Source organism: Diospyros lotus, chromosome 11 (assembly GCF_014633365.1).
Source record: "Diospyros lotus cultivar Yz01 chromosome 11, ASM1463336v1, whole genome shotgun sequence".
In the NCBI taxonomy this organism is placed as follows: domain Eukaryota; kingdom Viridiplantae; phylum Streptophyta; class Magnoliopsida; order Ericales; family Ebenaceae; genus Diospyros; species Diospyros lotus.
Window position 1 is genome coordinate 27,125,754 of NC_068348.1, and position 19,602 is coordinate 27,145,355.

At 36.0% G+C, this 19,602-nt stretch overlaps 2 protein-coding genes across 2 annotated transcripts in view; one reads left to right on the plus strand and one right to left on the minus strand.

Moving 5' to 3' along the window:
• The first annotated feature begins 4,379 nt into the window (after positions 1-4,379).
• LOC127812513 (abscisic acid 8'-hydroxylase CYP707A2-like) lies at positions 4,380-7,176 on the plus strand. Its single transcript, XM_052352921.1, has 7 exons — positions 4,380-4,787; positions 4,891-5,209; positions 5,324-5,710; positions 5,822-5,990; positions 6,118-6,224; positions 6,344-6,462; positions 6,616-7,176. The coding sequence occupies exons 1-7, from the start codon at positions 4,588-4,590 to the stop codon at positions 6,707-6,709; spliced, it is 1,395 nt and encodes a 464-aa protein (XP_052208881.1). The 5' UTR covers positions 4,380-4,587; the 3' UTR covers positions 6,710-7,176.
• A 6,296-nt stretch (positions 7,177-13,472) lies between these two features.
• The window catches only part of LOC127813595 (AP-4 complex subunit epsilon), a 30,256-nt gene continuing 24,126 nt past the window's right edge, over positions 13,473-19,602 (minus strand). The window contains exons 9-11 of the mRNA XM_052354636.1: positions 17,558-17,635; positions 16,661-16,804; positions 13,473-15,156 (exon numbers count right to left, since the gene is read on the minus strand). Of these exons, the coding sequence (XP_052210596.1) occupies positions 14,041-15,156; positions 16,661-16,804; positions 17,558-17,635 (1,338 nt within the window). The 3' untranslated portion in view covers positions 13,473-14,040. The remainder of the gene's footprint in view (positions 15,157-16,660; positions 16,805-17,557; positions 17,636-19,602) is intronic.

The window sequence follows — 19,602 nt, forward strand, 5'->3', positions numbered from 1 at the left end:
CTTATTGGGTATTCAACTATTTAATAGAAATTTGAATTAAAAAAACAAAAAATGTTTTGAATGGGCCCTAAATGCTTTATTAGTTGGTGATAAATAAAACATGGTAATATGTATCACCAACCAATAGTAACATTCGAGACATAAAAAGAGAAAATAATACATCATAAATATACCCTAGTTGAAAATAAAATTCATTTGTTATATAAACATAATATTTTAAGAAGCTTTTAGTTAGAATGATGTTCTTTTTTTTTTTTTATTGATTGATAAAATGCTATAATTAATTAATATTTTATTTATTTTAAAGCAAATATTTTTTTGTTTGAAAAGTTCAATTGGAACAACACATTATTTAAAAGATAATACTAATATCTCAAGATATATAGATGAACTCAATGAGATTTCAATTGGAACAACACGTTACTTAAAAGATAATACTAATATCTCAAGATAGACGAACTCAATGAGAATAGAAATCTAGTATCAAACAAAAGAGCAAAAGCAAATTTCATTTTGAGTTTTAGTATGAATATGCATAGCATTAATTTCTTTTCTTTAAAGTTGTAGATAATTGTCAATTATTTTGACAAAATTTAAGGTTCCCATCATCCCAACCTGTGGTTTTGCTACTAGGAGAGGTTGCAACGTGTAACATACACGCCATTTTCAAACTATAAGGACAAGAGGTTGGAGTGTGGGCACTTGGTTCATTTTCATTGCTCACAAACATATCCTTTTGGCGAAGCTAAATTAACAAATGATAGCTATTCATATGTCTAGTCTCTTTCAAAAGGAAATTTCTAATAATTTTTTTATATAGAATGATGTTATAATTACTTGTGGCCTGTCCATTGAGGTCAAAACACCCGCTATTTTAGGATAAAAATAAAAAATTTTATCTAGGGTTTTAGAGGGAAGTGCAAATTAAGTGTCACATATGCTTGTGTGTGGGTGTGGATGCCATTTTCAAACTTTTAGGGCAGGAGATTGGAGTTTAGGGCACCTGACGGGTAGCACCTTTCCATTGCCATGCCATCCCACAAAGATAACCTTTTGGCTAAGGTAAAGTGTACTGCATTTATACATACATGAATGTGTTGGATTTACGTACGGCGAAGTGCAATGTGTCGTGTACGTACATTATTTTTTCGAGCTTTTCTAGGGTTGCGGCCATGATTTTTTTTTTTTATAATCTAATTAAGGTACACCCTTAGTTACAAAGAATGGTCACAATTATGTACCCCACGCATTAGTAAGTTTAACTCTCCCCCCTTACATGTCAAGTGTAATTAATTCATCACATATATATATATATGATTAACAACACTTGCAAGATTTCTGGGGATAACTATCGGTTTAAACTCTTTTGCTTGCCTCTTTAAATTCAAAGAAACCCTTATGCATGAGCAATTAATCAAACCCTTAAAAACAAAAACAAAAAACAAAAAAAAAGGGGGGGGGACTGAGCCTCATAAGAGAAGTCCAACGCGAGGCCTTTTATGGGATACTTGGATGCTAATTTGACCAGTTTGAAGGCTAGGTAGCTTGACCACCTGTTGTTGGTTGCATGCACAGCCACATAGATAAGCTTGTGGATAAGATCTGAAGGGTGCAGTTTCGTTCTTATTAGTTTTGGCTGTGCAATTGAACTGGGTCTATTATAAATGTCTTTTTTTTCTTCTCTCTATTGGGGGTTCATTATTGTAATTAATAAGGCTGTAACCACGTAGTTTCGGAATTATTCTTGCTAGCTAGGGCATGCAAATTCCTTGGAAGTCCCTTGCATGCATGTGAAGCCTTGGGAGTTTGTTAATTACTTAGTCTTTCTATTCAAATTATTATTTCTTTAATCTTTTCCCTTCAAATCAAAACACAGAAATTCTATTTAATAAAGTCCTTAGGCTTAATTTGACAATAAGGAGGAGACCCAACATAAAGAAAAATAATTTGAACATCAAAGGAAGTTGTGTGGGTGAAAATTCCACTCTGCCCTTATTGAGTAGTCACTTCACCCACCCACCCAACCCACCCCTATTTTTGCCCCCAGACACCATCTTGTCTAACTGCATAATCCATTTTGTAATTTATATAGTATATTGCACAAACATTAACAGTATCCCAGCATATGCCCACAAGCTAGTGTAAAGGGTCAATTTAAAAGATTACTAATTTCATGTTCTAATTAACATATATATATACATAGATATTGCCCTTTCACGTGTGCCAATTAATTTGGTCAATCATCTCTCTCATCAGTTTGTTAATTAATTTTAATCTGAAGTCAAATTTCCTATTCCAATAGGACTAATTAATTGAACATGTCATTCTTTAATTTAGGGCATTGAATGGAATTTTGTGGACTTAATAGATCTTCTCTCCCAGTACTCTTTTTCCAATATCCTTTAATTTTCTTCTTGAAAAATTTTAGTCTATATGTTGATTTGGTCTTTTCTCAAGTTTTTTCGTAACTTAGTGACGCATTTCAATTACTTTCTATACTCAGCACCATTGTTGTTAAAATCCCGATTTTATGCGTACGATTTTACGATTTTACGATTCGAAAACCCCTAAACGATTCAAATCCCATGTAAAATCCAATTTGGGATAAAATCCTATAAAATCTCGATTTTACATATACGATTTTACGATTTTACGCTTCAGAAATCCCTAAACGATTTTACGATTCAAAGACCTTCATTGATTTAAGCTGCAATTTGGAAGATGCTTCCAACGTCTCAATGTCACATAGCATCTGACATTGGAACTTATGCAATAAATTGTTATATTTTGCCTCTAAATTGGAACTTGATTTAACATTGATTGCATAAGTTCCAATGTCACATAGCATCTAACATTAATTGCATAAGTTCCAATTTACTTGATTTAGATTATAATTTTTACTTGATTTAACATTGATTGCATAAGTAAATCAAGACAAACAAGTAATTAATTAATGGACCACCAAACCCCAAATCGGGATTTTACTTGATTTAATCAATGTTAAATCAAGAAAAAAATGCAATATAAATCTAATGGAAGACGTTGAAAGAATCCTCTAAAGAATTTTAAGCTATATTTTACCTCTAAATTACCTATATTTTGCCTCTAAATTGCCTATACCAACCTGCTAGTTTTTTAGCTATATTTTGGAAGTATAATCTTTTGAACTATAATAAGGAATAATCAGGTTATTAAAAGATATTAATTCATTTTCTACAAAATTATGTTATTATAAACATATATTTACAAAAATTGAAGGGTATTTTTAATTATCTCTAAAATCTTACGATTTTACGATTCGATTTTACGATCCGATTTTATGGACACTTTTTCGATCCCACTTAAAATCCCGATTTTAACAACCTTGCTCAGCACACAGATGAATGACATCTGGGTAAACGAAAACTGCAGTAAAAATCAAATATGGATTGCTCCCAACCCGTTTAGTGACCCGGTCGTGGGTCAAATAATTCCACCCGGGGTTGACTTGACTTAATATATGTGTTGAATTGTTTTCATAAAAGAACAGGCAGCTAATTGTGTTATCAAACACAGTGTGCGTATAATAGTAATTTTGAGTAAATAAATATTAAATTAGTCAATTTTAAGTGTTTGGTACAATTTTCAAAATCTGTTTGTTTAGTGAGAAGGTTAGCCCATTTTTTAGACTTATAAGGCAATATTTTTTATTAATTATTTTAATATTTTTCCTTCTTGTTAAAAGAAAATCGACAACCACTATACCCATAACACGCACTAAGCAAATTAACAAATTAAATACACTAAGTAACATTGGAGACAACGTTATAAGAACATATTTGAATAACAATAGATATAGATTTGGGTCGTTTTTAAAAGTGGATATAAATTTAGGTCGTTTTTAAAAGTTTAAATATTAAATTACCCTCAGAAGAAATATGATTTTTAACTTGAAACAAATGAACTTAGAGAGATATTAAAGTCTTGCTTTAGAAGAGTAACACTCAAAAGAACTACCACTTTGAGGGATACAAAGTAGAACACTAGCACTAAAAAAATAACATTACTAGAATAACGCTAATTTATTCCACCAAATACGTTGAATGGTACGGATGGCATAAGCATTCCAAAGCTGGCTTTTTGGCAACGCCCCTTTTGTCTGGCCAAAGGGACATTTCCAGGCAACCCAACCCAACCCAACCCAACCCCACCCCCACCACCTCTCTCTCTCTCTTCTCTCTCTCCGCTTCCACTCTTCCCTCCGAGTCGCGGTCAAACAGCTCCTCCGCCTCGTCGCCGCCACGTGCCCCCCTCTGCTCCCCCCCCCCCCCCCCCCCCCCTCTCTCTCTCTCTCTCTCCCTCTCCCTCTCCCTCCTAAAACTAAAACCAAAACCAAAATCAAAACCCATGAGCTGGAGGCAGATTCCGTGTGTGCCAATCGAGCTGTATTCGAATTCCCAACCCTATTTATACCCTCCTCTTCTCCACTCCCTCTCCTCACCCCCTCCGCCTCTTCCTTTTCCGGCCGCCGGAATCCTCCCCCTCCCCACCCACGCACACAAAATACCCACTTCCTACTTGCTTAATTTCCCCTTTGTATAGTCAGAAATGGCGTTCTCCGCCGTGTTCTGCTGGTCTGTTTCCTTTTTGGCCCTCTGCTTCCTCCTCCATTCCCTCCTCAACCGCCTCGCGGCCGGCCGTCGGAGACTCCCCCTCCCGCCGGGGTCCCTCGGCTGGCCGTACATCGGCGAGACCTTCCAACTCTACTCTCAGAACCCCAATGACTTCTTCGCCGCCAAAGTCAAGAAGTTAGTCCTGATTCTCGTCCCTCAAAATTGTACCAATTTGTTAGTTTACTCAAATTCAATGCAAAAGAGATGGTGTTTAAAAGATTTATGTTTTTGCTTGCAGGTTTGGGTCTATATTCAAGACCCATATTCTGGGCTGCCCCTGCGTGATGATTTCATCGCCGGCGGCGGCGAAGATGGTGCTGGTGACAAAGGCCGATCTCTTCAAGCCCACATTTCCGGCGAGCAAAGAGAGGATGTTGGGCAGACAGGCCATCTTCTTCCACCAGGGAGAGTACCACGCCAAGCTGAGGAAGCTCGTACTCCGGGCATTCACGCCGGAGGCCATCAAAAACATATTCTTCGACATCGAATCCATCGCTGTCGAGTCGCTGAAATCGTGGGACGGCCAGCTCATCACCACTTTCCAGGAAATGAAAACAGTATGTCTTTAGTTTCATAAACAGAGAGAAACACAGAGTCCTCTGTTTTGCGTTTGTCTTTATCCCTTGTCTGTTTCCCGGGAAAATTGAGATTTCCTTCCCTGCTTCTTGCAGTACGCATTCAATGTCGCATTGCTTTCGATTTTCGGAAAGGACGAGATTCTGTACAGAGAAGATCTCAAACGATGTTACTACATTCTGGAAAAGGGGTACAATTCTATGCCCATTAATCTTCCGGGAACTCTGTTCCACAAATCCATGAAAGCCCGGAAGGAGCTGGCCCAGATCCTGGCCAAAATCCTCTCGATTCGCCGGCAAATGAAGCACAACCACACCGATTTGCTCGGATCTTTCATGGGCAACAAGGAAGCCCTCAGCGACGAGCAAATTGCCGACAACGTCATCGGCGTCATCTTCGCCGCCCGCGACACCACCGCCAGCGTACTCACCTGGATCGTCAAGTACCTCGCCGAGAACCCGAGCGTCCTCCAGGCCGTCACGGTAAGTACACAGTATTTAAACTACTGTCGCCGTAGGGAGTTTTGTACCCAGTGACAAACATAGACAACTATAGCCTCTTACCACGCTGTTAATTTGTTGCGAATTTTACAGGAAGAGCAAGAGGCGATACGGAGATCAAAGGACGGGGAAGAGAAGGAGTTGAATTGGGGGGATACAAAGAAGATGCCAATAACATCAAGAGTTGTTCAAGAGACACTGAGAATTGCCTCAGTTTTGTCCTTCACTTTCCGGGAAGCTGTTGAAGATGTTGAATTTGAAGGTCTGTTCCTCCATGCCTTCTCCAAGTCTGAGAAAACCATGGATTACCCATTTGCCATTGGCATTTGAAGTGTCAAAATTGGGGCTAACATAGAATTTTCCTTAATTTTTGTCAAACTTGTTTTCAGGGTATTTAATACCAAAGGGTTGGAAAGTGTTGCCACTGTTCAGAAACATTCATCACAGCCCAGAGAATTTCCCAGAGCCTGAGAAGTTTGATCCCTCAAGATTTGAGGTAAAGTACTAAACTCCAACATTTCAAGTGAAATAAGCTCGTTTTGATGTGGTCATAGTTATTATGTTACGAATCCCATTTTCTCATGAAAGTGATGCTATTTTGGGTAATTTTACCAGGTTGCACCAAAGCCCAATACCTTCCTGCCATTTGGCAATGGGGTCCACTCCTGCCCAGGGAATGAGCTGGCAAAACTGGAGATTTTGGTGCTGCTACATCACCTGACCACCAAGTACAGGTTAGTTGAATGGGAAAGTGAAAACCCCATTTTACCCATAAACTGACCATCATCAGCTTTGGGTTATAAAGCCCAGTTTCTAAAAATAGCAAAGGTCTAATGAACCTCCTTTGCTGACTAGTTTGTCTGTTTTTGATTTGATTTGATTTGCAGGTGGTCTATGGTGGGCCCACAAAATGGGATTCAGTATGGCCCCTTTGCCCTTCCCCAGAATGGTCTGCCCATCAGGCTCTCCCTCAAGTCATAGACCTGGAAAAGAGGCCCAGACATATATCTAAATATAGAAAGGCTGCCTCAAAAAGAAAACTTTCTTCTTTTATGTGAAGATTACGAGAGGGCATAATGGTCATTCTCCCAGACTCCAGGGAAGAAGATAAAAAGAGGAACAACCAAATACCCTTTTGCATAAGAAGAAAATTTTTGGGAAGATAACACCAAACAAACTCAAAAAGGAAAAGCAAAAGTGTACATAAGGAGAGTCCTCCTAGTAATTAATTTACAAATTTTGAAGTCCCAAAGTCTCATGCATTTTCAAGAATGAAAATGAAAAATTTGTTCAAGGGATGGGATCCATATGTAACCTATAGCTAGTTTAGGCCACTTTCATATGCATGGTTTGTATTTCTCCTCCTCCTCCTCCTCTTCTTCTTCTTCTTCTTTTGGTTGTATAAAGTCCGCAAGGCAATTAATGAAATATTACAATTTAATCTTTGATTCCCAATAATCTGCCACCTTATGCATTTATTCTCTTTATTAATTATTCGGCTTAATATATATTCATTAAAGGTAAATTAAATTAATATTATCATACTTATCCTCATATAAACTTTTATTTCACTGCATAAGATTTTCTATAAGATTTATTCATAATTTATATTATACATATAGCAATCTATCGGGACAGAAGCTAACAGTAAACCTAGCCATAGATGCTACAGAGTGCAACTGCAAACCATGTTCTTGACCCAAGCTGAAGTGTTAGAACAGAGAGGCTAAAGAGACAAAACGATGTAAAATACTTCCTCGATCTCTTATTCATGATCTCAGCCATTAAATACCTAAACTAATACATCACCTAATTACAAGAATGCCATTATTTGTTTATCAGTTAAAACAAATATAAAATTACAAGCTAAATACTACACAGCAACTAAACGGATACAAAAATACTGCTATATTTAATATGAAGAATTAGAATATAAGAAAGATCGTTTTTTTTCTTTTTGGAAGAAAGATCAGTTAGACAGTTACCTTCACTTCTAGAAGACTGCAGTTACGTGTAAAATTAAAGACTGAAAACTCCAGGCAGTTTGATCTTGCTGGGACGTTCATTTCCACTATTATTGAATCTCATTGATGTACAGCTTCAGATTCAGCTAAAGAGATGATGAAGCAGAAGCAGTACCATCAATGACATTGAATAATGGAAATGGTGCCATATTATTCAGTATTGCATTAAAAAAAAACTTTATTCAGATGTTAACTCTTCAAGATAGAATGGTGTAGCTATGAGCAAGAAGAACAATCATTGCAGGATGATATATCTTCAAATGCTACCTCAAATGCCCGAAAACCCATCTAGTTTTCCTGTCAACCAAACACCCACACAGAAAATCTATAGAAAAATTCCGAATAACGCTGAGAATTCCTAAAACCTTTGTGAAGGTTTCGTATTAAAATGTGTTAACAACATGTTATCATATTACATGCTGCAATTTGACAGATAAGTAGGATTATTCGGCTAATTTTCCATAGAAGTTTCATCAAAAAGTTTATAAAAAAAATCCATTTTGCATTAAATAAAAACTGTAGTCACACGGAAAATCTTCAAGACAAATTAAATGGTATATATAGGTGTCGTGAAATAAGGAGTGTATTTTCTCAGTTTTATCATGTTTATCCGATGGATTTGTCTTATTATTTTTATCCTTCATTTGTTGATTATTCTTTGATTATTCTTATCTGGTTGTTATGGTTAAAAGTGAATTTAAGCATTAAGTAATGAAAATTGAAGGAATGCTACGAGGGTAGAGATGCAAGTTAAAAAAAAAAACAAGACATGGGATCTTGTAAGGTTACCTACACAAAAAAAATCAATGGAATGTATGTAGGTGGATCTTCACAATTAAATATAACTCAGATGGACGTCATTAAAAAGATATAAGACAAGATTGGTTGCAAATGCCTATACCCAAACATCTAGGTATTGCATATTCTTAGAGGAAAATATTGTGACTTGAAAGAGTAAGAAGCAGAATGTTGTAACAAAATCCAGTGCAGATGCTGAATTCGGGCCAATGACTCTTGGGTAAAAATAATTCTTAGTTAAAATAATTCTAGAGGATTTGAAAATCAAGTGGAAAGCTCTTATGAAACTATATTGTGATAATAATTCAGTTATTAATATTACATACAATCTAGTACAACATAATCGTACTAAAACATGTGGAGGTTGATAAGCATTTTATAAAAGAAAAACTTGAAAATGGTCCGATTAATATTTGTACACCATTTATGTTTATAAGAAATCAACTTGCTAATTTACTCACTAAAGGTTTTTTGGGTGCCGTTTTTTAAAGGATAACAAGCAAGTTGGGAATGAAGTATATCCATTCACCACCTTGAGTGGGAGTGTCGAGAAAATATGAAGTGTATTTTCTTAATTTTATCAAGTTTGTCCGATGAGTTTGTGTTTTATTATTTTTATTCTTCATTTATTAGTTATTCTTTCATTATTCTTATGTAGTTGTTATGATCAAAAGTGGATTTGGTCTTATCCGTATCTTGTTGTTCAGTTTCAGATTAAGTGTTTAGGTAGTGTGTTCTATTTTTGAGGAAGTGAGTTGTTAACCCTCAAAACTGTATATATTGAATATAATTATTTTGATGAAAATAATACACAATTTTTCTTGCTATAAGTTTTATCAATGGTTATAACCGAGAACAAGCGATAGTAGTTTCATGAATATCATCATGATATATCTTAAAAATCTACTTCCAAGTTTCCTCAAGTGCCTGAAAATCTACGCAGTTAATTTTCCCGTCAACCAAACTGCCAGACATGATATCAATTGAATTTTAAGTTTTGGCTTAGGTATGCATAATCTGATCATCACTGTCACTTTCACCACTAAAACTGAATATAATTGAGAGCCAAAAATAGACCACTGAAGCTGCAACGTGTAGATCTTAGTAAGATATATATACTTTATTAACAGAAAACCGTAATCAATCCTAGCCCAAATTATTAAAACGATATCCAATCTTTTATATACATACATATATATATATATATCACTTGAACGGGTCTATTTTAGTACAGCAAACTCTCTCCCATCATCATCATCAATACAACCACCCTGGTCCACTGCAATATTTTCCCATTTGACTTTCAGGGAAAATTTCAATAAGCTTAGCTAAGTAGCTGACCTGGAACCCTTCAGATCTCACAACTTAAACACGTGTGTCTCTCGTTTATCATGCTAAGGTTGGCGACTTTGACGAATTAAACATGTTTTTGCATTCTGGGTTTAAGTTTGGTACATATCTCTGTATCGCGATGACTCATCAGAGATCATGCTTTTGTTTCCAAAAATCATTTTCAAGATCGTAAGGAATGATATAATCAGAGCTTTAGATGCCATCACTGGTGATGTATATATTTTTGTCATACGTTTTAGGCTCTCAAATATCAAACTGTCATGAAGAAGATGCTGATGAAGTTTCAGCAGCATGCAGTTAATTTTATCTGAAAGAAGATAAGAAGAGTTTAAATTGTTCAAGAACAGATAGAAACTTTCCTAGTGTCCAAATACATTCCTCAGCATGATCATAGTAAATGAATATTCTTTTACATGTGTCAATGCCAGAGAAGGTTTCTTAATATGAAACTAATTAACAACTTCAAAGATGATTCATGCACTGAGAACTGGTTCTGTGCTTCATAATTAACTAGGTAATAGAATCTTCCCTAACAGACAATCAGGTCGGGCTCGCGCATGCTTGTATTAGGAGAATGAATCGTTTTACAGAAGATTGGATTCAAAATAAAAATGGATTCATTGGCATCACTAATTACGTCTTAATCCAGACCTTGAGCCGGCACTGCTTTTCAATTTACTGTTTCATCACTTTCATGCATGTTTGTTTACGGAAATAATTATCAGTGATTAGTACTTAACAGCTGTTTATATTGTGAAATTGAATTAATGGAGATATTAATCCAATCTAACTATTTATTTATATTTAAATATGTATGATTAAATTAGGGTCTGTACATGCACTTCATCCTCAACCCATTATGTAAACCTAATTCAGGTGGAAACTACGTACCATGTTATTTTTCCATATTAAAATTTATATATTTGTTTCAAGAAGTAACCTAAAATTGTAATAGAAAGTTCTTTGTTTAATATCAATAATGTTTGAAGATATACAAACCCTAGATAAAAATCAAAGCAGCCAAGATTAATCAAAGTTCTCCAAGTCCAACCAGTTGCCAGCCATAATTCACCATTTTGCCTGTCCATCCTGTTTGTCAATGCTCATGCTGAGAAAATATGCTGCTTTCTCGTCACCAATCTCTCAGGTTTTCTTGAGGGAATCATGCATGTGGCACCATTTTATACGTCGAAGAAATTTCTTAGGAACAAAATAAGAACCACATGGGGAGGATAAGCGGACTGAATAATCCCGAGGTAATGAGATTGATAATTAATCCTCGGAGACGTGGCTGTCCATGGAAGACAAGGGCTACTGCCAGCGCAATGTTTATGAAGTTGGTAACATACGTGTCCCGATTATTATATCACTGGTCGCGTCATCGACAAATAAGAAAAGATAGTTTACAGAATTAGTCAGTCCAAAGTAAGCAAATATTAATTGTCTAAGTGAAGTTTCAATGCAAGAAAATTATCATAGTCCACCCTCACTAGCTACGTACAGGTGGAGCAAGCTCATTTTCCTGGGATATATATATATATATATATAATTCCAACATAGTTTCAAGTTTTCAACCCTAAAAGTAGAGGAAGAGGCATATATGCAAGGTGGACCCACCATATACCAAGGTTGCGAAGATTGAACAAAACTTAGTTTATAAATAAAAAGCAACAAACTTTCAAATGGTGAGAACAATGACAATACATATGCTGGCTCATAGAATAATTCAGAAAAATAAGGATACTTTTCTTTGTTGGTATCCAGAAAAGAATCTTACTTAGTAGCCACTAATTAACTAATTTCTTTGCTCAGGAACTTAGTGGGATGAACCCAGATAAATTAATACTACAAGGGCCTTGAATGGGGTTTTGTAGTATAATGGCAGGTTAAGAACTTTGAAAATTAATTTACTTACCTTATTATGCAATAAGCATGTACGTATATATGCTTCAACGGGAGGAGAAGCTTTGAAATAAGGAATAGAAATGTAATCTATCAAAGTTGGTCAATTTTATTGCTCAATTGAGTTCTACTTAATTTGTCAGATGGGCAGGTTTTGTATGGGGACTTTTTTTTTTGGGGGTAAGTTATGGGGATTTTTCGATGGAGGCAATCTCCATTGCAAATGATGATGTATTTGTGGTTAGGCGTAGATGTGTAATTTACTGAAATCTCAGGGATATTCAGTGTGCTTATAATTAAGTATCAATTTGCTACTAGAATTAAACTTTTTTTTTGTATTAATATTTGTAAAATATCAAATTATTCCTTCAAATTTGATATTATTTCTTAAAAGAACACTAGAACCAAATCTAATATTTATCAGTTCGGTTAAGTTATACTCATATTACGATTTGGTTTGATTTTTTTTCACAAACTTTTCAATTACTTCAGTTAGATTCAATTGTGATATAATAATTTAAAATAATGTCAATTTGAACATCACAATATATATATAGATATATATAACCAAACCCTAATTCTAAATCAAATTGCCACACCTTGCACACCCTTTCTCCCTCTCTACGAGATTTGACTCAAAGTCTCTCCGGTTTCATTATCTCTATTTCGATAACTCAAATCTCGAACTCCATTGCCATCTTCACTTCGTCAACTTAGATCTCAACCCTCTTCTCAACCACCCTCTTTATCTCTCTTTTCTCTCGCAAAATAGGCAATCATTTTATCCTCTTAACTTTTACCTTTCTTATCCTCTCTATCTTTGCTTTTCTTTGTCTTTGGGGTTGCAAAGCATTGAAGCAACTAGGCTTCAACCTTACGTGAGTTTTTATTTTAGATTGTTCAATTAACCAACTAAATAGAAGTTTTCTCTAATCGATTTGGTCTATTCAGTCAACAAAAAATTTCAATTTGTTTGGTTCAATTAGTAAATTAAGTTTAATCTGTTTAAGTTTTACATTTTACTTGATTTAGTGAATACTTACCCCTAAAAGTAAGAGCTTAATAAAGTAAACAAATGATGCAAACACCAAGCAACAACCTAAAGGTAACCAGTCCTCAAATACTCAAATCAGGTTGTCCAAGTCTCTTGAGTGTTTATATGTTAACTAAAAATGAATTTTAAATTTTCTATCAAGTAAAAATGGGGTGGGGGGAAGCTAATTGACCAAGAACACAATGCAACACATTGTGGTCCGAAAGAAATGAAATTTCATTATTTTTTGAAAAATTACTTTGACAATTTAATTATTGGATCTTTGGCCTTTTTTTTTTTTTTTCTTTTTACAAACATTGCCCAGACCTCAATAGATGAAGTTACATCTAACAAGATGTCTTGGCGCACAAAACTCCCCACCCAAGAGTCTCAATGATATATAACCTCGTTCTTTTGCAAAGAAATTATTTCTATAACTCAAGATCCTGACCTTCCAACAACAAATGAGCAATCTTGCCACTTTCCCAATTCGCAATCACCTTCTACAATTTTTGCAGAATCATCTTCTCCATTCGAGATTAGCACCAAACCAAAATAAGAAGAAATAGTTTCAAAGCCAAAAGCAAAGTGATCTTGCTCGTCCAGCCACTAGTAAATGATAATTGTAACCATATTTAATGTAGTCGACAACCAATGCACATTAAATTTAAAACAAAAAAACAGAGGTTTCTCAACATGCAAAAAGAACAATCTCTCGCAGAATCTGCACTAGGTATCTTCTAACAAAAATAAGATTTGGAAAAGCCAAACCTAAAAAGGAAAATCATTACCAATATATGCGTATATATCAATATACTCGGAACACAATATTACAGGGGCCGTGCAGACAAAAGGAAGGACGGAGTATAGATTTCTAAGGTACCCAGAGTGCTCCAAAATCCAGAGGGCCACAATCAGCAAGCGGATGAGACTGCCAATTGCTCGATGTACAACCCATATAAACTCCAGCACCTCTGGTTTTGTTTATTTAGAATCCATGCCGTACTAAGGCTAGTTTGAACCCTAACCCTTGGAATCGACCTTTCAATACCGGGTGCCTCGGTAATCCCACTACCAAAAGGATTTTCATCACAGACAAATGATCGGATAATAGAACACCACCCAGAAAAACCACGCCCAGATCAAGCATTTATTATCAGAGTCCCAATTTGAGATGTTGACATTAACTATAGACCTAAGTTTCAGCCGAGCAAGTCCTTGAACAGGTTTGGGTTCTGGTTTGTTGGGGTTACTCCCATTTGCCTCACTAAAGCATCCTTTTCCAAGGCATCTTTAAGATTTGGTCCCTTGTTTGTCTGTGGTGAGTGCGATGGTGCGGATCCTCCTGGCGCAGTTTTGGTAGTTGCGTCAGACAACCCAGATATGAGCATAGTATTGTCTCTATTACTTGAAAGAAGATCTGCAACTGTAGTACCCTGCCCAGTTGCAGGCATATCTGCATATAGAGACATAACATCAGGCGCTTTAGAAGAATTAACTGCACCATGACTTAGTGCCGTAGCATCCTGAGTTGGGTCAAGAAGCCCTTCCAGTTGCTTAAAAGGATCCACTAATGGAGCACTGCTTGTGACCGATGGTTCACCCAAGTCCAGCAAGTCGGGAGGTGGTTGAAGAGTAGCCGTCTTTTCTCTGGCAGTTTCAGAAGATGAAGTCACCCCCTTTTCCGTCTCAGACTTCTCTACAGCATGGCTGTTTGTCTTTGAAACCTTATGACCAGTAGAGGACTGTCTCTTCTCTGATTTTGATGGGCGCCCAAATATTGATGCAGCGAGCCTCTGCTTTTCTGGAGAAATCTCAGCCTGTGACCTCCTTGAATCATAGGAGGCATTGCGTGCTTTAGAATTTGAATTGCCTGTTCCATCAGGTTGGGTCACCCCATTCACAGTTTTCTGAGAACTGGAGCTCGAAGTAGATGGTGCTGGAGAGGCATTAGTTGGCCTGCCCCACTTCCTTTGAACACCATCAAGTCTTAGCTTGAGTTCTGATGGGCCTGTATCAGAGACAGATGGCACTGTCGTAATTTGGTGTGTCTCTCTCACATAAGATGGCTCAGATACTGGAACAAGTGCAGCTGAGGATGCCAGTGAAACTGGAGAAGTCTGCAATGGCACCACTGGTTTTGGAAGCTCATAGGCTTCAAACCTCAGAGAATGTGTCAATGTTTCATGGTGATCGTGGTTTCTAAAGCTGCTGACATCTAAAATTCCAGATCGTTCGTTCTCAGGAACATAGGGTTGAGCTCCCTTTTCCATTGACTGCCTAACAAAACTATCAAGGAATGATAGACTTTTATCAATCTGCAAGGATAATATATATTAATAATTAGTTCAAATCTTGAGAAAATAGAGTCAACATAAGAAATCAACAGAAATACACAACAAACATTACTACCAAAAATATACACATTGAGCTCGCAATTTTCCACAATACAAACAGACCATTAACATATGCAGATTCATGTGCATGTATTAGTAGCAGGCTCTGGTCATCTCAAGGCATTCCTCAAACACATCCAAGTCACCCATTGTATTTCAAACATACCTTCCCCCACCCCCAACGAGAGAGAGAGATTAATCATAATAATTATGTATTTTTAAAATTATGACACATAACTACTACAACCAATAATTGTCAAGACATAATATTAATGCATGTTGAAAAGTTTAACTTTGTTAACAAGCTGATCAAAATATACTTTTTCTATAGGTAAATGAATTCAATTGATCTAAAGGCACAAGGGTTGCTGTCCACCTGCACAATCAAAAGATTTAGTGCATAAACCAATCAGCTGAACTAGACATTTATGGTCAAAGTAAGGCTTCCCAAAGAAAACAAAAAGTTAATGCAAATTATCATTGTGGAGGCATAATTCTTCGAACTGTGATAAGTATTGGTTTCAAATTATCATTGTGGAGGCATAATTCTTCGAACTGAAATAGGTATTTGGTTGATCCTTCCATACTGTATGAGAACAAGTCAAATTTATATTATATACCATCTGAATTGCACAAACCTTTATGCTACACATTGTTGAGTAATTAAGAAACACGTCAGAGAAATAATGTAATTGTGATGAGGATGCAAAACATAGTTAAGGTAGGAATCAATGAATCTGACAGAGGATAGAGGTAGCATCTGTAAAATAAGAGAAAATCAGTTGAGTTGGCTTGAGCATGTACAATGCAAACCACTCATGCCCCACTTATGAAAATTGACAATATCCATCTTGATGCTAATGCAAGGAACATGGGATGAGGGAAAAAAAAAAGATTTGAGATAATGAAGAAACACAAGACATTGTGATTGACCAATATTATGGCCCTTGACAAAACGGAAAGGAATAAACAACCCCAAGTACTGGGGGAAAGGGCTTATTATAATGTGACTTGTGTGTATTCTCTCCAACAATTTTCACGGGATACCTTGGTAGAAAGCTGGCTTCTGAATTGATGACAATAGAAATCTTTTAAGACATATAATAGAAATTAAATATCAGAATATAGCAAAGTATAGATTAGAATATAATTTCAAAATTGAACAAAGATTAATTGAAAGTAAAATTGTACATTTCACCAAATAGAGAAGAATTTGTACTATGAACACAATAAAAGAACTGAATTTATCCTAAGCAAGCAAATTAGAAAACAAAAACAAATCTAAACCGGTTCATGAAAAGTAGAGAGGAAATGAGCAACAGATCCATCCATGTAAGAAATATGCACAATCAAATTAACGAGGCAGGAACCTTAACAAAAAATGAAAGACAAACTGTGTATTAGACTTTAAGATATCAAAGAAAACCTCAATATCTTCACAACTTGCATCCAGTGGCATTACGCTTTCAACAACATGAGCATCCAAGCTTATGATTGCTTGAAGTTCATATGCTCGTTGTTGCAAATCTGTTGAGTGAGAGGCCAATAATTCTTCAATCAAAGATTGACACTGCAACAAGGAAAGAAAATCACTGATACAGATTTTTATACATGGGTACATGAAGCAGAATCAAATTCCTATTGCTGATTATGCCATAAGGGAAGGATACTATTCATCTTGACAGTGACTCACACATAATGTGGTACCATCTCTAATACACCCAATAGAGAATAAGCAAGACTATAAATAACAGAAATTCATTCTGCAACCGATAAGACAAGAAATGATTCAAGTAGGCCTGATCAAATGTTATACACATGAAAGTCTGAAATCTGCCACCAACCCTAACTTGGTTTGGATAAGGTGCAGTTGATGATGAAAGTCTGGAATCTAAATTTTATATTTTCAATAAGTTTGGAAAAATTTTTGCACTCCAATATTTTTCTTCAAACATCCAAATCCAAAATTTCATGTCCATGGCACAAGGCAAAAACACAAGGTGCTGAAAATTCAATGAACTTTCCCAATTCAGTTAACAGATTTCACTTTACTTTTAAAGCATACTAAGACAACACCATAGTAACATCATTTCCAAAGAGAAGACGTACACCTATCAACATGGTACGGATTCAGTTTATTATAAAATATAACAGAGACCAAGAACGCAAGGTTGATGGAGAATTTTAAGAAAGGAAGCTATTGCTTATAATTTATTACTCCCATTTAACAGCAAGTGCAAAAAGTACAGGATCACTTAAGTACACTAACTTGAAATTCAGATGGCTAAGGTCAGAGAAATAGACCAAGCATTAGAAAAGCTACCTCTGATAGCATGTCAACTTTTCTCCCAGCTGCTATCTCAAAAGCATATATCTTTGTAAGTGCTGTAACTGCATATGCCTTCAGAAAAGAAAAGAAAACAAGTACAAATGGGAACTTTAAAAGAGACAGTAAGGCATTAAGAGTATCAATTGTATTAAATGATTTGAATGCTGGGAACAAAAATAGTCCAGCTAATTTCAATCAATTGTATGCATCTGCAAAGTTAAGGAAATTGCCATTGCCATCTATGACGCTAGATGGCAAGCTGTGTTATTCTCCAATAGTCTGAGTCAGTCTGCCCAGTGAGGTGATATGAATACCACTATAACATCACCAGTTCAAGGGACGCAATTGCACAAACTACCTAAGCCAGTGCATGACTGGCACACCTTAGAAATTCCTTGGCTCAGCAAGAAGAATCTCCACTTGTGTATTGTCCTCACTCAAGCAAGGTGCCTCTGCTGCGCAAATTTTAGTACTCCAAGTCTCCAAAGGGGTAACCTGCTTGCAAGTCAACTATATGCTTAAGACTCCCCATTACCTCTTCCTAAGGTCTTGCTCTCTCTGGGTACTATCATCTGCGAGCCAGTAGTCCCGGTACACTTGTAATACTTGTTTATAGGGCATTATTCTTGAAGCCTATGACTCAATATCATTCTTGGAACCTAGGATGAGGAAAGTGCCCCTTTATGGTGGGGCATTCAAAAACTGAAGTCAAAGTTTTAATCAAGCCACTCCACTGTCCTCCCTTGAAAAGGTTATTCCCTTATGGGTCAGCGAGAAAACAGAACATGGTTGTCAAACTCAGGATCTTATACATCATATGATTAACGGAAGGGTCTTATGGATAGGATCAAGGATCATAAAATTCTACAATCCCGAAGAGAATAAGAAAAAGAAAGAAATGATGAAAAATTGTTGAAGTTCAAATCTATAATCTGTGAAAACAAAGACAAAAGGCAAAACATATACATGTATAACAATAATAATTATTATTAGCCAAAAAAATGCATTAAATGCACAACACTCTCAACATTCAGAAGAAGAAGAAGAATTGATGTTGTAACAACAAAGAAGAAACAGAATAATACCAGTCAAAACAAATAAGCCAAAAAAAAATTAAAGAAAAAAGAAGGAAAATGGTATGCTGCTGTGCTAGTGGTTGTTGAAGTTGGTGTGCAATCAAAAAAGTTAGAAAATTAAATTATTCCTTTCAATGCAGCAGCTCTAATATACATAGAAATTTCGGCCAACTAATAATAAATTAAAATCATCTTATGTAAAGATTTTTATTATGAGAAGAGATCACATAAGAAGAATTTCCATGTGATAATAACAAAGAGCAACAATTGTTAGAATGTGTAAAAGTGAGATGCAATTTCTGAGACTCCCTATCTGACTAGTCAAGACTAACATGGAGGGGGTGATCACATTGATGAAACCCTTAGCTCTAGTTATCAATCTACAAGTTCCCCAATGACCAGCACAAAAGGGAATATCTAGACCCTATCTCAACGTAAGTTATCTTTGTCATCCCATAGTAGAAGATTTGTGATGAACAGAATAAAATCTTCTCTCTTGTTATTCATATGTACCCTTACAAGTCCTCTTATAGAGATGCGGATTATACAACCTAGGAAAGATTACAAAGACTAAACAAAAGGAAAGATTTGACTATACAGTATACACAAATAGGAAGTTCCCTAAACACTTACAGGAAAATTTCCTAAACATCAATTTAGAAATCTCCAAAAAACCAAAGATATGATCAGCTTCTAAATTAAGGATCCTTTGACTAACAACTCTCTTTGAGGAGCTAGCCAAGGTTTCCTTATTTCTTCCTTCGAGAACCAACAAGATTGCAAAAGTCATGCTTAACAAACCTGAATGCAAGATTTCACAAAAAATAATGAAGCAATCGTCCAACCTTGTTGCAAGTGAAGCACTTGGTTAATAGTTCTATCAATCAAACTGAGAATGTGGTGAGCACCCACGAGCAAAGGGGACATTACGAGCAAGTGGACTAAGACCGTTCAAACGTGTAG